Below are 14,975 nucleotides of genomic sequence, written 5' to 3'. Positions count from 1 at the left end.
ATTGATGGGGGGTTATTGCCGTTGTTGTGATTTAGAATTCAAACTAGGGGAACAGATCCAGACTGTTCTTCCACTGCATAAGCTTGATATAGTAACTGCCCAATGGTCACCATTCAATACTTTACTTCATAACAAAGCTACACAATGTATTTTGCATATAAACAAACATTGAACCACTACAGATTATAAGAAGTATAAAACACGGTGTACACCACCAGCTGACTAAACCCCCCCCCCCCCCCCGGAGTTCCCACAGGTCTCCCCGACCGCCCTCGGACTTGCGGGGCGCGAGATCAACACTCAAGATTTCTCTCCGACTTCTTCCCCTCACGTTCTTCCAGCTCCTCTTCTTGTCTCCTACTTAATATATTCATGGAGGTGCATCTGCTGTCTTATTTATCCATTCTTACGCGTTGAAATTGCTCTCATGAGTTTCGCGACCGACCGACCGTTAAAAGATCTATACACTGCTAGCGAGTTAGCTTCCTCGACGAGTGCGCACTGCGATTGCGGAGCGGATACCTTGGTTGTTGTATTTGCTTGGGTTTAGCGTTGGTTGTTGTTTATACTCTATTATTTATTTTCTAATTTCAGGTGAGAAAATGAGTGTGTGAGAGAGAGAGAAAGAAGAAAGGTACTAATTGTGCTATTATGGCAGATACCCATGTCGTCGTCGCCGCCTCATACCCCCTCGCGCATTGAAGGAGTCGCTTCGATGGAGTCGTCTAAGGTGGTGGATACGATAGAGAGGAAGGGCTCTGCGCCGCCGCCGCCCACGTCGGAGTCGAAGAAGAACTATAAGGGTTTTGTGGCGGGGGTGTTCTCTGGGATTGCGAAGTTGTCTGGTATGTCTCCTCCGCACTGGTGTTTATCTCCTGTGTTGTATTTGGAGTGTTTTTTGCTTTGGGTGGCTGGCTAATATGGATTTGTGTTGGTTTAGTCGGGCATCCGTATGTTCTTTTATTTGTTTGTTTCTTATGGATCTATCTAACGAATGGCAGATTCGATACAGTCAAAGTGCGCCTACAAACAAGCAAAGATGGCCATTTCAGAGGCCCGGTAGACTGCGTGCTGCAGACGGTGCGCAAGGAAGGAGTCGCGGGATTTTACAAGGGTGCTACGCCGCCGCTGGTCGGATGGATGGTGATGGACTCGGTGTACGTCCATTCGATCTTCTTTCTTTCCTCATTGGGGAGGATTGACGACTGACTTACGCTCGACATAGTATGCTGGGCTCTCTCACGCTGTACCGCCGACTACTCCTGGAGAACGTCTTTTCGAGACCGGAAATCCGCCGCATCACCCCGTTCGCCGCATACCAGAAGGACCCGAGCACACTGCCTAGTTTCGGACACGGAATCGCGGGTATCATGGCTGGGACGACGGTCAGCTTTATCGCGGCCCCCGTGGAGCATGTCAAGGCGAGACTGCAGATCCAGTATTCGGCGGATAAGGCAGGGCGGTTGTATAGTGGGCCGATTGACTGTACCAAGAAGCTGGTAAGTCTTTCCTTGATCCATAGAGAAAGGAGAGAGAGAGCTGACGATGTAGCTCGGCACGCATGGAATATCCGGGTTGTACCGCGGACTCTCCGCCACGATTTTATTCCGCTCCTTCTTCTTCTTCTGGTGGGGTTCATACGACGTGCTGACTCGGATGATGCGCGAGCGCACCAACCTGTCGGCACCAGCCATCAACTTCTGGGCGGGAGGCGTCTCGGCCCAGATCTTCTGGATCACCTCATACCCGTCGGACGTGGTGAAACAGCGCCTGATGACGGACCCGATGGGTGGGGGATTGAACGACGGACAGCGACAGTTCCGGGGGTGGAAAGATGCGGCGACCGCTGTATATACGGAGCGGGGATTGAAAGGGTACTGGAGAGGATTCGTGCCATGCTTTTTGAGGGCATTCCCGGCGAATGCGATGGCGTTGGTTGCATTTGAGGGTGTGATGCGGTGGCTGCCTTAGTCGGCTTGGCGCAGAACCCACTTTGATAGATCGAGAAGAATACTAGAACGCAGATAGACTACTACACGGTCCAGAAGAAAGAATGGTAAGATAGAATGATACTGTTGAACTGTATCCATGGTTGCGACAAGTGAATGGGGCATTTCCGCATTCAGCCGTGGTTCCTCCCATCCTTTTTCTCGCCCCGTCATTTCCCTTCTTCTCGTCTCTCCACTTTCACTCGCTCCATTCGTCCAAACGCGCTGCAAGGGTTGACGGTCTTTGCTGTCTTTTTCCGGACAGCTTCCTGTCGGTCCGTTGTTTCATCTTGGGGCCCTTTTCTCGTTTTTCTTTTTGGACCGTCGATCAATCATCCTCTCTGCTTCCTCTGTCTCTCCGTCTGAACACCTTGTCCCCTTACTTTACAAGTCCTTCTAGTACCGAGCGATGTTGCGTCCCGACCCATAGAGTCATCAAGTCGACTGGCTGGTTTACAATCGTCGCCTAGACCACGACTCAAGACCGCCGATCGGCGCCCAGATCCCGATCGACCACGTACTCGGTCTCCCACTGCAACAAGCATCACAGCTCTCATTTCGACCCCCGTCGACCATCGAAACGGCCGCGATGGCCGTCGCACGCTCGATGCGACGAACCAGTCCAATAACGCTGCTCCTCGCGGCCCTCCTCGCCTTCGGCTTCCTGATCTTCCTCATCTCCCCCTCTGCCTCCCCACCCTTGGCCGACTCCGTCCACGCCGCGCCCCTCACCGACACCTCCAGCTCCTCGTCGCAACGACGAGTCCAAGACGCCGCCCAGAACCCCCTCTCCCCGCCCACCAAACCCTTCCACAAGGCCCAGCCCATCCGCGATGACGGCCAGAGCGCCCCGCCCCCCGTCGTCGAATACGACCTCAACTCCCTCACGACCACAAGCGACTCCGCCGGCCAGCGCGAGCGCGTCCTCATCCTCACCCCACTAGCCCGCTTCTACGAAGCCTTCTGGGACAACCTCGTCCGCCTCGACTACCCGCACGAGCTCATCTCGCTGGGCTTCATCGCGCCGCACACCGCCGAAGGCAACTCCGCAGTCGCCTCCCTCGAAGCAGCCATCAGCAAGACGCAGTCCGGCCCGATCAAGAACCGCTTCGCCAGCATCAGCATCCTCCGCCAGGACTTCGACCCGCCGCTGCAGTCGCAGGACGAAAAAGAGCGGCACAAGATGTCCGCCCAGAAAGCCCGGCGCGAGTCCATGAGCCGCGCCCGCAACTCCCTCCTCTTCACGACCCTCGGCCCCAGCACCTCCTGGGTCCTCTGGCTCGACGCCGACATCATCGAGACCCCCCGCTCCCTCATCCAGGACCTCTCCTCCCACAGCCTCCCCGTCATCGTACCAAACTGCTTCCAACGCTACTACAACACGGAGAAAAAGGCCATGGACGTCCGTCCCTACGACTTCAACTCCTGGATCGATAGCCCCACCGCGCAGGAACTAGCCGACACCATGGACCCGGAGGAAATCCTGCTGGAAGGATACGCTGAGCTCCCGACCTACCGCTCGCTCATGGCCTACATGGCGGACCTCTCCTCCCCTAACCCCCGTCGTGTCGTCGACCTCGACGGCGTGGGCGGTACCGCTCTCATGGTCAAGGCCGACGTCCACCGCGACGGCGCCATGTTCCCGCCTTTTCCGTTCTATCATCTTGTGGAGACGGAGGGGTTCGCGCGGATGTCGCAGCGGTTGGGGTATACTGTGCACGGGTTGCCTGATTATTTCGTATGTTTCTCAACTCTTCCTACGTGTGGTTTGTCAAAGTTTTACTAACATGATAACTAGGTCTACCACTACAACGAATAGATTCAACACTACATGTGACGAGTAATTTCCACATCCCTAATCTCATTTCTTTTTTCTCTTCTGTCCTACACTTCTTTCAACACTTATCATGCGTTTTGTGTGTTGTCTGGCAGGGGCGTTCTCGGTTGCGTCATTGATTTTCACTATCTATTTATCTACTATTTATCTATCCACCTATCACATGTATCTTGGTTAGGCCTGACTGAGCTAGATCTAGATCTAGTTCTAGGTTACGGGCCAGAAATAAATACAAATATCTTTACAACATGAATACTAGTAGGTGGTCTATATGTTTGTAGATTATTAGATATGAGTATATCTGTCGTGTGAACGTGTCTTTCTTGGTTGTTTTGTTGGGGGGGTGGGGGTTGTTGAGTCCGGAGTGTTGTTTCGTTTGTGTATGGCTGATTGACTGGCTAGTTGACTGACTATCTACCTAGCTAGGTACTAGGTAGTATACTGTGCCAGGACGCAGTCTGTATCTCGCGGGGGTAAACAGTGACAGTGAGTGGGGTCTCAGTCCCAGGAGATCCTATCTCAACGTTAGCAAGCTGCATAAGGAACAAGAAACAAGAACGAAAGAGATAAAGCAAGGAAGGAAGAAAGAAAGAAAGAGAAACGTACCACAACATAATCCCCGCGCCCAACGCAACCGCCAAAAACTGCACAATCGTCTTCCGGATCTCGACGCCCTTGTCCTTCCCCGTCTCCAGCAGCTCCGGGATGACCGACACTGTTCCCACGTAGAGGAACGTACCCGCCGTAAAGGGGAGAAGCATATCGCCCCAGGAGAGGCTTGTGCCGAGGAGTCCGACTGCGTTTCCTCCGTCCGTGGCGGTGTGGCTGTTCCCACCGAGTTCCTGAACGGCAATGCCGATGAGCGTGCCGAGGAACGCGCCCACGGCGGTGACGAACTGCGCGCCCATGGCTTGGCGTTTGGAGAAGCCGGATTGAACCAGGAGCGCGAAGTCGCCTACTTCGTGGGGGATCTCGTGGAAGAAGACTGCGACGGTGGTGGTTGCGCCGATTGTGGGCGAGGCGTAGAAGGAGGAGGACATGGCGAGGCCGTCGGTGATGTTGTGGGTGAAGTCGGCGATGAGGTTGAGGTAGCCGCCTAGTTTGACGCTGGGGTTGATTTCTTTGGCGGGTGTGGTGGTGTCGGTGGATGATGTGGTTGGAGGGGTGGTGGGTTGGGGCTGCTTGCGCTTTTTGAGGTCCTTGGTGGGTGCGTCAAGGCTCGTGGAGGTGCCCTCTGTCTCTGTTGAGGTGGTGGGGGTTGGCTCTGGGCCATGGGAGTGGGAGTGTCCTTCCCCGCCGGTGGCGATGCGGAGCGTCTTGTCCATTGCGACGAAGGTGAAGAATCCGACCATGATGCCGAGGCCGAGCAGGAGGTTGCGGTTTGGCTCGACCATCACGAAGCTGACGTGCTCGGGGGAGTCCTCGCCTAGGAAGATCTCCGGGAGGAGGTGGAACAGCGTGTCGCCGAGGAGGCCACCCACTGCGAAGGCGACCATGACGGACAGGGACGAGGGGTCGATGTTGGGGGGGCAGAGGGCCAGGAGGAAGTCTGTTCTGGTCAATACGTTGTCTTTTATGGATGACGTTGTGGGAGGTGTATACTGGGAGGGCCTGAGATGTAAACGGTTGCCAGGAGGGCATTCACGGCTGGGCTGCCTGGGAACAGGACCGCGAAGATCTTGGAGCTGAGGCTGGTTGTTTGGGGGGCGGTGGCGCGTTTATGCTCGTTGAGCGCTTCGACGAGGGGGCAGTTCTATCTTCGTTAGTCCAAACTTATCACCATAGATAGGGAAGAATTGAATACCTGCAATTCATCTTCGATCTCACCCACGGACAGCTCCCCCACCGCGACAGCATCGTACGCTGCGCCCAGAACAGCAAAGGCAATGACGCCGCATAGCAGCGCCAGCCCAATTCTGCGCCCGGGTAGAAGAGAGTTCCAGGCCATACTGACAGGTACAATGATAGGAGGTGGAGATGGAAGATACAAAGAGATAGGTGAGATAGCTGAGATAGTTGGATGATGTTTATCAGTGACAGGGGCCAGACAAACACGCCAAGCCAGTTCCTGGAGTCGACCCAAACATGCCCTATTTGGGTTAGCGCCTCCGCAATCGATAAGATCCATTCGTATTTTTTTTTCCCGCTGCAAAAACCTTCAACCTCATCTCCAATCCACCACATATTATATCCCCACACCATGACCAATATCCGTCAAGCCAAGAAGCTCCGGTCGTCTCGACCCAAGGCCACCGCCAAGCGCAATGGTCGCTTGAAGAGCGGCAAGAAGAAGGTCAATGTCTTGGGCAATGCGATCATCGCCGAGAACTGGTACGCCCACCACCACTCCACTTCAACTAAATAACCTCATCTAACAAGAATCAAGGGACCGCGACCTCACTCTCACCCAAAACTACCGCCGCCTCGGCCTCATGCACCGTCTGAACGCCCCCGCCGGCGGCTCCCAACGAATCACCACGGAAACCGGCTTCGCCGACGCCCCCGAGAACAACCTGCACATCAAAGGCAGCGTCGAGTCCAACACCAAGAACCTGAAGGTCGGCGAAACGCGAGTCGAGCGCGACCCCGAGACAGGCAGAATCCTGCGCGTTATCAACGACGACGAGGTGGAGATCGCGGGCCGCAAGCACAAGCGCACGAACCCGCTCAACGACCCGCTCAACGACTTGGCCGTTGATGTCGATATTGCTGCTGTCGGACAGGCGGCGCAGGGCAAGGACGCGAGCGCTGTCGTTAGACAGCTGGAGATTCAGGCTGCGAAGGAGGACTCTGCTGTGTTGGGCAAGAAGCCGCGCCATACGAGTACGCGCGAGGGAGAGTGGATTGAGCAGTTGGTGAAGAAGCATGGGGATGATTATGCTGCTATGGCGAGGGATAGGAAGTTGAATCCGATGCAGCAGACGGTGGGGGATATCAAGCGGCGGATTCGCAAGTTTGAGGCTGGTCAGGCGTGAGTTGTTGTTGGTTTGCATTGTGGCGCGCGGCGTTGGGTCGTTTGTTTGATCTGGGATAAAAGTTGTATATATCCATCTTTGCACCTTGGGTCTAATCTATTCTTATTCGAGATTTTCATACATTTATAGGTGCATTCTCGCTGATATGGTCTGGGGTAGGCGGGAGCTACGAAAAGCGTTCCTATACATCCGTAGAAAAATAATCCAATCTGAACAGCAATACCATTAGGTGCTCACACCACACTTTATTACTCAGTCATATCACCAACAAAACCCTGCCTCGAAACCCTCCCCCCATCCAACACCACATAATAATCCGCATCCTTAATCGCCTCCAACCGATGCGCAATCGTAATAACCGTCGACTCCCGCATTTCCTCGCGCAGCACCTGCTGAATCTCCAACGAGCTCTCGTGGTCAATCGACGCCGTCGCCTCATCCAAGATGACAATCGAGCTGCGTCGCAAGACAGCCCGCGCCAGGCCGATCAGCTGCCGTTCGCCCTGGCTGAGATTGCGGCCTCCAGCGGCGACGTGCGTCTCGAGCGTCCACCCGTGTCGACCGCAGATACGGCCCAGGACGTCCGCGCACTCTGCGTCGGAGAACTCGCCCGTTGGGTCCAGATTTAATCTGATGCTGCCTGGGAAGAGGACTGGGTCTTGCGCGACGAACGTCACCCGTTTGCGGAGGGCTTGCGTGTCCACTTGGCTGATGTCGAGCCCGTCGATGAGGATTCGTCCGGACTCTGGGCGGATGACGCTAAGGAGGGATACTGCGAGCGTGGATTTTCCGCTTCCTGTGCGTCCGATTACGGCAGTTGTGGAACCCCCGGGGATGCGGAGGCTGATGTCGGTGAGGGAGGGGTCGAGGTGCGGCGCGTAGCGGATCGTGGCGTTTTCAAACACGATCTCCCGGCCGAACTTGGGCCATGAGGCGGGGGGGTCGATGGTGCCGGGGTCTTCTTGCTCGACGTGAAGGAGCTCGTCGACTCGTTCGACGGATACAAAGTCCATTTGCAGCTGGCCGTACTCTTTGCAGAGGCCGTGGGTCGCTTCGACGAAGTTGCTGGCCGCTATTAGGACGAAGGCTGCGAGGCCGGGCGATACGCGCGTGTACAGTGCGAGAACGGTCAGGCAGAAGGTGGAAAGCGCTGAGAGGCTTTCGAAGCGGTACATTAGCCAGCTTTGTAGCGACCAGTAGAAGTGGTCCATGCCTTGGAATCTGTCGACTACGGCGATTATGCGGTTCTGGAATCGCTCTTCTGCGTGGAATGCCCGCACGGTTGTCAGGCCGTGGAGAAGCTCGCCGAAGTTGGAAATCAGTGGGCTGAGCGAGACCATTTCCAGTCGACGCAGGCTCTGTGACGTGGGCAGGAAGCGGAGGAAGGTCAGGATGAACGCGGCTGTCAAAACGAGAGAAAATGCCAGGAAGTAAGGCGTGACTGATGCGATCACAACAATTGAGGATATCCATGTGATCGCTTGGAAGGCGATGACCTGGAACTGTTGGCTGATATTCCCGTCCACTACCCCAATATCAGATGTGAGCCGATTCATCAAACGCCCAATTGGAGTCGTGTCGAAAAATCGGAATGTCGCGTGGCTGACTTGCACCATTACCTGCTGGAACAGGGATTTCCCAGCACAGTACACAATAACGAGCATCATGAGTTGCCCGATGAGCAGCATGAAGGATTGGAAGGTGGTGATAGCAAAGAACGCCCACAGCCATGGCTTGACATTCTCCATCGGCGGAGGGAAGCCGTCCATAGGGTTGGACGGCGGCCAACTAAGTCCTGACGGTAAGATCGGTAGGCTCATCCAGTTGGTTGCCAGTGTCTTTCCTCTGGAGGCGAGGGATCCCACGAGCAAGAGAAGCTCATTGTAAGCTTCTCCCCACTCCTTCAAGAACCAGGACTGGCCGATCGAGGCGAGACGGTATATCGTGAGAATGATAACAAGGCTAATCCACCATTTGTACTTTCCGGCTTTTATGTAGGTCCAGTACACCTTGGCTTGAACGCCCCATTCTGCTCGGGTTTCTTCTTCAATGAATTTCTCCGGCACGGCAGCGTCGTCCTGAGACTCGGTCCCAGCTTCAGGCGCAACGTCTACGACTCCGCTCCGTGGGAATTCGGTGGACTCTCCATCTTCCAGAACATGAGTCTGTCGATGCTCTGTAGTAGCTCGACCATCCCGTATATGGATGATCTGATCCGCGACATGTCCAACAAGATGGGTACGATGTGTCACAAGCACGACGATCCGACCTTTCATCAGCGGCCCACACAAGCATTTGCGAACAACGTCCTCTGCAGTATTATGGTCCAGCGCAGACAAGGGATCGTCGAGAAACATAATCCTCGCACTACTATAGACGGCTCTCGCCAAAGCCACACGCGCTTTCTGGCCACCCGAGAGACCAATCCCGTTTTCCCCAACAAACGATAGGTCACCGTGTTTGAAATTTGCCATGTCCGGGAGCAGAGCGCAAGCGTCGAGGACACTTTTGTAGCGCTGCTCGTCGTATGCAGCGGAAAACAGAATGTTGTCGCGGATGCTCATGCTTTGTAGCCACGGAGTCTGGGCACAATAGCCTATCATCTCGTTTGGTATATCTGAGAACCCGACGAGTCTGTCAAGCTCACCCAATAAGGCCTGTAACAGCGCCGTTTTTCCGACGCCCACCTTGCCACATATGACTGTGAGGCCTTCTGATATATGTAGGCTGATATCAGAGAGGACAGGAGAGGACGTGCCAGGCCAGGCAAATGAGCACGAATCCAACGTAAGTGGGGCTCTTCGATCCGCTACAGGTGCCGTTGTCTCTTTGTCCGGTTCTGTCATGAAGTCCTCAATTCTTTCCATGGCAATAGACGCGTTGATAAGGACAGTTATCAGCCCTGGAATGTCCCTGAGACGTGTTTCCAGCATGGTGAACAGCTGCAGCGCAGGGAAGATGATATCGATCCGCAGTGGATTGCCCGCCAGTAGCGTATACGCATATAACGCCAGAACAGGGAAGAGACCGCTCGCAAATGCATTGACGAACCGAATCAACACGCCCCACAAGCTGGTCATGATACGCAAATTCAACTCAGTCTGCCGGGCTTCCATCACTTGACGAAGCCAGTGGTTTTGCCACCCATACCAACGAAGGTGCCGAAGGGCTTCGATGAATTGCGAGGATATCTGGAGCCTGTTATCAGTGGCTAGTCTTCGGATGCGTTCCCATCGGAGCAACGTCCGCGTGATGACTGCATTCAAGACCTGGGCTACCAGGATCGCAAGAATCCCAAGAAAGCATGAAGGCCCAAGCAGCTTCCAGACAAGCACGGTAGCTATAACGAGCCCCAGTGGTTTGTCGATCAAACTATCCACTTCCCAGAACCGCTGTGCTACCTCATAAGCGTCCCCACGAAGCAAGTTGAATATTTTTCCCATGGATGCGGCTGTCTTTGGCTTCTTCTTTTTCTCCTTTTGCCGTACGGGAAATAACCCACATATCTTTCTCTGTTGGTCATTGGACTGTTCCTCTTCGGAAGCTTGAGCCTCTTGGTCAGGATCTTCCTCTTCCTCTCTCTTCTCCAAGGTCTGTTGATCAAACACATTCTTTCTAGATAACGCCTTTTCATAAATCATCATGACCATCTCCCCCCTACTCCGTTCGTAGCATCGTCTCGAATACCACAGGAAGAGAACCTGGGCCTGCGCTGCTACCAAACGGATCACCATCCACAGCACGGCATAAGTCAGAGCAATACGTTTCGGTAAAGCCGTATTTTCCATGGACTTCAACAGTTGCTGTAACAGCACAGGCGTCGAAAACCCTAGGGTAAGTCAGCAACAGTCCCAATCACAAGACCGAAAGCCATACCGCATAGCATCTGCACGATTGCGATTGAAGCAGTTATCATAACATCGAGCCCATTTGCCTGAAGTAACCGGCTGATAACGGAGCCTTTCAGAATCCGAAAGTAATCGTGCAGTCGCCGATGCTGAAACTCGAACCCGAGGGACCAAATGTCCTCTTCGTGCAGCTGTCTCTTCTTGCCCAGTGACATCAGAGGCGACATCCACGATACCGTTAGGAATTGCCACAGACGCAGGTTGTCTTCGGGGCTTCTGTAGTCGCTCGATGGTGTATGTCCGACAACGCCAATATCCAGACATGCAAGCGAGGGTGCCCGCATAGGCATTATTAGGATGATTCCGCAGGCTGCTAAGGCGGTGCCCGCGGAAGTGTAATACGCACCAAGCCTTGTCGTAGCATAGGCATGGTAATTCAGTAAATATGCAACCTCAACTATGAAGACCCCCAGAAAATACGCCAGTAGGGATGTCGGACAAGACCTTGGTCTTTCAACTATCACAAGAAGCGCAGCCAAAGCCTATGATTGATTAGAATGTACTCCGGTGTAAGAAAATGGCACGTACCCAAGATACAAGAAGCGCATAGCCTGCAAAATCTGTACTTGATGGAACCAGCTTAGCCACCTCTGCCGCGACGCCCACAACAGCGATGGCGAAGAGGATGATCACCCAGCCCATCCGCTGTTTGGTCTGCTCTACCGGCAATTCAGGGCACAGAGGCTGCTCCAAAACAAACGGCTTCATCCATGTTGGACGAGCTATCATCGAAATGCGACCCAGCAGATGTCTGACCACTAGCAGTGAGATGATGATGGCAGGGATAGTGGCAAAGTACGGCATGGCACATGGGGACGGCCGTGCGTGGGCCGAGTCCTACAACAATTAGCACGGTCATATGTGATCAATTGCGATTATTCTTTATTGTAAACGTACCCATATCGGAGAGCAAGAGGTGAGAGAGTCATTTTGCTGGTCCAAGAACATGAGGACACTTGAATTTGCCAATTGGGATGGCAGATTGAGGCATGTCAAGAGAGAGACATGACGTTGAATGATACTCCAGGGTACCTTGCTTGATGGCGGGGAGGCTGGGGCGCTAAACTTCCGTCTCCGTCCACGACCGCATCCTGCAGAACGACAGAATGTGTCAATTTCCATCTCCTCTATCGATATCGAAATACTCCTGGTATTGGGTATTAGATGAACTAGTATATTGTTTAAGCACTTTTATTTTTATGTTCTTTTTATTTTTTTCTATCTTGATCTAGGTTTGTACATTTCAAGGCCGGTCATACACAATCATCTATATATTGTTTCACGAAAACAACTAGGTGCCGGGACATTCTCAGGCTTCAAAATATATCTCTAACTACACATCCTGGCGCGACTGGACAACAAAGCTAGTAAGCTGATAGAGGTCGTGTGCCCGCTAGCCACTTCTGTCTTCCATATCTGGTTTCGCCTTCTCTGATGCGAGCAGAATCTGGACGACGGATACGTGCCCGTTCCTCGCAGCATACGACAGCGGCGTATGGCCGTCAGTGTCCTTCGCATCGACCGCAATTCCTTTTTGGAGGAAATGTTTGACCGCTCCCTCAACCCCGAAGTACGCCGCCAAATGAAGGCCAGTCATCTCTCTCGGGAATTCCTGGCTGTACTGGGGACTCCGTGGGTAACACTTAATAGCCAGGAGTGCCTGGGTCGATGCTTGGACTGCCGTCTCGCACTCGAGGAAGTTTATAACTTCCGGGCATAACGTCGCAGACTCGGAAGCATGATGGCCCCAGTAGGTTGCTGCATAGGTATAGAACGGGTGTGTCCGCAGTCTCTCTTCAAAGTCGTCGTCTGTCTGGCAGCACCCGCTCCTGAAGGCGCCAAATGAGAGATAGGCAGCGCAGACCCTCGAGATCGTGAGTTCCGCATTTTGGAGCCAAGTCCCCCTGGTGGCCTCGAAGTATTCTCGCGTCGACTTGTGGACGAAGTTGATAGTCTTGCTCGTCTCGTCGAGCCTCACTAGCCCGGCGCACAGAGATAGAACCCTTCTGATATTGGGAAGGTAACTCGCAAACTCGCCCTCCGTTAGCTCTGCATTCAAAGCGAGAGCGTACCGGAGTTCTGCCGCGGATAGTAGACGTCTGGCATGAAGGACCCATGCCAGAGTCCTCATGGCGAGTCGTTTCGGGCTTTCTCCCTGACTTTGGATTCTTTCCATCGTTTGCCCGTAAGCTTCGTGTAGTCTGTTTCCTCTTCTGTAAGCGTTCCTCAAAGCGTCTCGGATCTCTCCTTTTGTTTCCAGGCTGTAAAGTGCATTCATATCGAGGACAGCGAGTAGAAATCTATAACTGGCATTTAGCGATATGTAGATGTTAATGTAGACACCCAACTCACATTCCGTCAGCTGCCTTGATAATTTCCGTTTTGATCGTGGTCCGAAGACTGTCTAAGTCTGTTCCGTGTACTTTTTCCCATGACGATATCCTGTTGTCTAGGTATATTGTCAGGTCACGCTCCGTAGAGACAATTTCTCGCACGATGCTCTCGCGAAATCCAGCCTCCACCCCCTGAGGCCTTGACGTTGCGAAGAAGTTCAGCCTTGTCCTGGCTTGAGCAGCAAATATTGCCGACAGAAAGCTGTCTCGGCACCGGTTGTGGTTTTGACATTCGTCTAACGCATCGACGATGATGAATGTCCTTGAATCGGAAGGGATGATAGAGTTTATAGTCTCTAAAAGAGCCTTAAGCCCAGGCCGTGAATTCCTATCTTTATGTCGACCGTATAGATCCTTGACAATATCAGGAATTGAGGACTGTTTCCGAACCAACTGCTTCACGATACTGCCGAGAAGGCCCTCTGGTGTTTGATCCTGTGATCCAAAGCTGCAGTAGACGTACGCAATATTGGCGTTGTCGTAGTGTTTCTCCAGATGGTCGACGACAATAGATGTCATCAGTGTCTTCCCAGCCCCGGGGATACCAGGACAAAATAAGGTCTGGTAGTCATTTCTCATCCATGTCTGAAACTCCGGCGTCTTTAGAAACCATTCACCAGTCCTGTGCGTCCGAAGATTTACATATTCGTTCTGCTTGAAAGAAAACTCAAGGCCTTCGGTTGGAGCGAGCCACTTCAAGATTGTCTCACGGTCTTGATCGTGTTGTCTGTCGAGGATTCTTCCAACGTTTTCGTGCACACCTGCCTAAATCAGTGACTGCAATTCCACAGACAGTGACCTTGTACTGACCGGAGAGGATATCAGCGAGCTTCTTCTCAGCCTCAACTCGACTTGCTGGAATTCGACAGAGAAGATCCTTCCCATATGCCGCAGCCGCCATCGCCGCAAACCCCTCCCATTCCGAACTCTCATGCGAATCCGAATAGTCGCATATACCGCGGATAACCAGACATGGAAAGTAATTCATAAGCCCCCCAGTCGATGCATCAAAGCAAAGAATATCATTCTCTGCGGCAAGCTTGTCCCGCACACGAGCGTCCCTCATCGGCCGGTCTGCAGAGGCTATCATCCCGTAGTGTATCTCCAGATTCTCACCCTCTTCATCCCTTTCAGGCCTCCATACAAGATTTGACGGATCCTCAACACAAGCCTCCGCACAGCCTAACCCACCACCATCCGAAGGATGTACAAACCCACTCCGATAAAGCCTATCACTGCCCCTCCCCGGACGCTGAAACCCCTTCCTCAGCCTCGGCATCCTCCCCAAAACATCATCAACAGCATCCTCCAACCCATTACCCTCCTCCTCATACCGCGCCGCAAGGTCCATCACAGCACCGCGCAGAACAACCGGCGGCAAATTCAAGAACCTCGTCGTCCAACCGTCCTCGCGTTGCTCCGCTTTCCCGTAGTCATACTGCAACACCCCACCCACCCCCTCACAAGGAACACTAACAACAACATCCCCCAGCCGCACATCATGCCTCTCACTCGGCACGCCCCACCAATCCCCACCATCAACCCGAGCCGCACATTCGGAAAGCTGTTCAGCATGTCGCGCGCGACATTCGCCGCCGACGCGATCCCGTACTCCCCTGCGGCTAACACCCCGATGGCAACGTTGTGGGGGCCGATTCGGCCCAGCGTGTAGACGCTGCTGTTGTTGGGGGCGACATGTGTAGGGAGGCCGTGTTTTTCATCGAGGAAGGCTCGTGCGGCTACGTATTCAACGTGGATGGCGCAGATCCAGCCGATTGTGTAGGCTGAGTTGGGGAGGGGGTTGGTGACTGTGAGTGGTGAGGTTGGGGGGACTTGGTTGTGTGGTTCTTGGGACATTGTGTTATGTTAGGTAG

The 14,975-nt window shown here is 53.6% G+C and overlaps 5 protein-coding genes across 5 annotated transcripts; 2 read left to right on the top strand and 3 right to left on the bottom strand.

Annotated features, from left to right (window-relative positions):
• Positions 1-340: 340 nt before the first annotated feature.
• Positions 341-4,070, top strand: P168DRAFT_310528 (alpha-1,6 mannosyltransferase subunit). The gene is made up of 9 exons (XM_024839407.1): positions 341-594; positions 659-845; positions 941-950; positions 1,002-1,157; positions 1,226-1,499; positions 1,552-1,958; positions 2,053-2,056; positions 2,539-3,726; positions 3,787-4,070. The coding sequence occupies exons 2-9, from the start codon at positions 665-667 to the stop codon at positions 3,805-3,807; spliced, it is 2,241 nt and encodes a 746-aa protein (XP_024693677.1). The 5' UTR covers positions 341-594; positions 659-664; the 3' UTR covers positions 3,808-4,070.
• Positions 4,071-4,087: 17 nt separating this feature from the next.
• Positions 4,088-5,809, bottom strand: P168DRAFT_289903 (Zn(2+) transporter YKE4). The gene is made up of 4 exons (XM_024837100.1): positions 5,630-5,809; positions 5,428-5,578; positions 4,432-5,374; positions 4,088-4,339 (listed from the first exon to the last, which is right to left on the bottom strand). Exons 1-4 carry the CDS (start codon positions 5,771-5,773, stop codon positions 4,324-4,326), a joined length of 1,254 nt encoding a protein of 417 aa, XP_024693676.1. The 5' UTR covers positions 5,774-5,809; the 3' UTR covers positions 4,088-4,323.
• A 179-nt stretch (positions 5,810-5,988) lies between these two features.
• P168DRAFT_304161 (nucleolar protein 16) lies at positions 5,989-6,904 on the top strand. Its single transcript, XM_024838821.1, has 2 exons — positions 5,989-6,156; positions 6,212-6,904. Exons 1-2 carry the CDS (start codon positions 6,026-6,028, stop codon positions 6,798-6,800), a joined length of 720 nt encoding a protein of 239 aa, XP_024693675.1. The 5' UTR covers positions 5,989-6,025; the 3' UTR covers positions 6,801-6,904.
• A 143-nt stretch (positions 6,905-7,047) lies between these two features.
• P168DRAFT_252188 (putative ABC bile acid transporter) lies at positions 7,048-11,687 on the bottom strand (the record flags this gene model as incomplete). Its single annotated transcript, XM_024834311.1, has 4 exons — positions 11,606-11,687; positions 11,237-11,545; positions 10,677-11,190; positions 7,048-10,629 (listed from the first exon to the last, which is right to left on the bottom strand). The coding sequence occupies exons 1-4, from the start codon at positions 11,654-11,656 to the stop codon at positions 7,049-7,051; spliced, it is 4,455 nt and encodes a 1,484-aa protein (XP_024693674.1). The 5' UTR covers positions 11,657-11,687.
• A 392-nt stretch (positions 11,688-12,079) lies between these two features.
• Positions 12,080-14,958, bottom strand: P168DRAFT_310524 (purine and uridine phosphorylase; the record flags this gene model as incomplete). The annotated part of the gene is made up of 6 exons (XM_024839406.1): positions 12,080-13,008; positions 13,110-13,150; positions 13,204-13,701; positions 13,744-13,862; positions 13,912-14,573; positions 14,621-14,958. The coding sequence occupies 6 exons, from the start codon at positions 14,956-14,958 to the stop codon at positions 12,102-12,104; spliced, it is 2,565 nt and encodes an 854-aa protein (XP_024693673.1). The 3' UTR covers positions 12,080-12,101.
• Positions 14,959-14,975: the final 17 nt, after the last annotated feature.

This window comes from Aspergillus campestris (genome assembly GCF_002847485.1).
Source record: "Aspergillus campestris IBT 28561 chromosome Unknown P168scaffold_5, whole genome shotgun sequence".
NCBI classification, from domain to species: Eukaryota; Fungi; Ascomycota; class Eurotiomycetes; order Eurotiales; family Aspergillaceae; genus Aspergillus; species Aspergillus campestris.
This window is presented reverse-complemented; position numbering and strand designations above follow the sequence as displayed.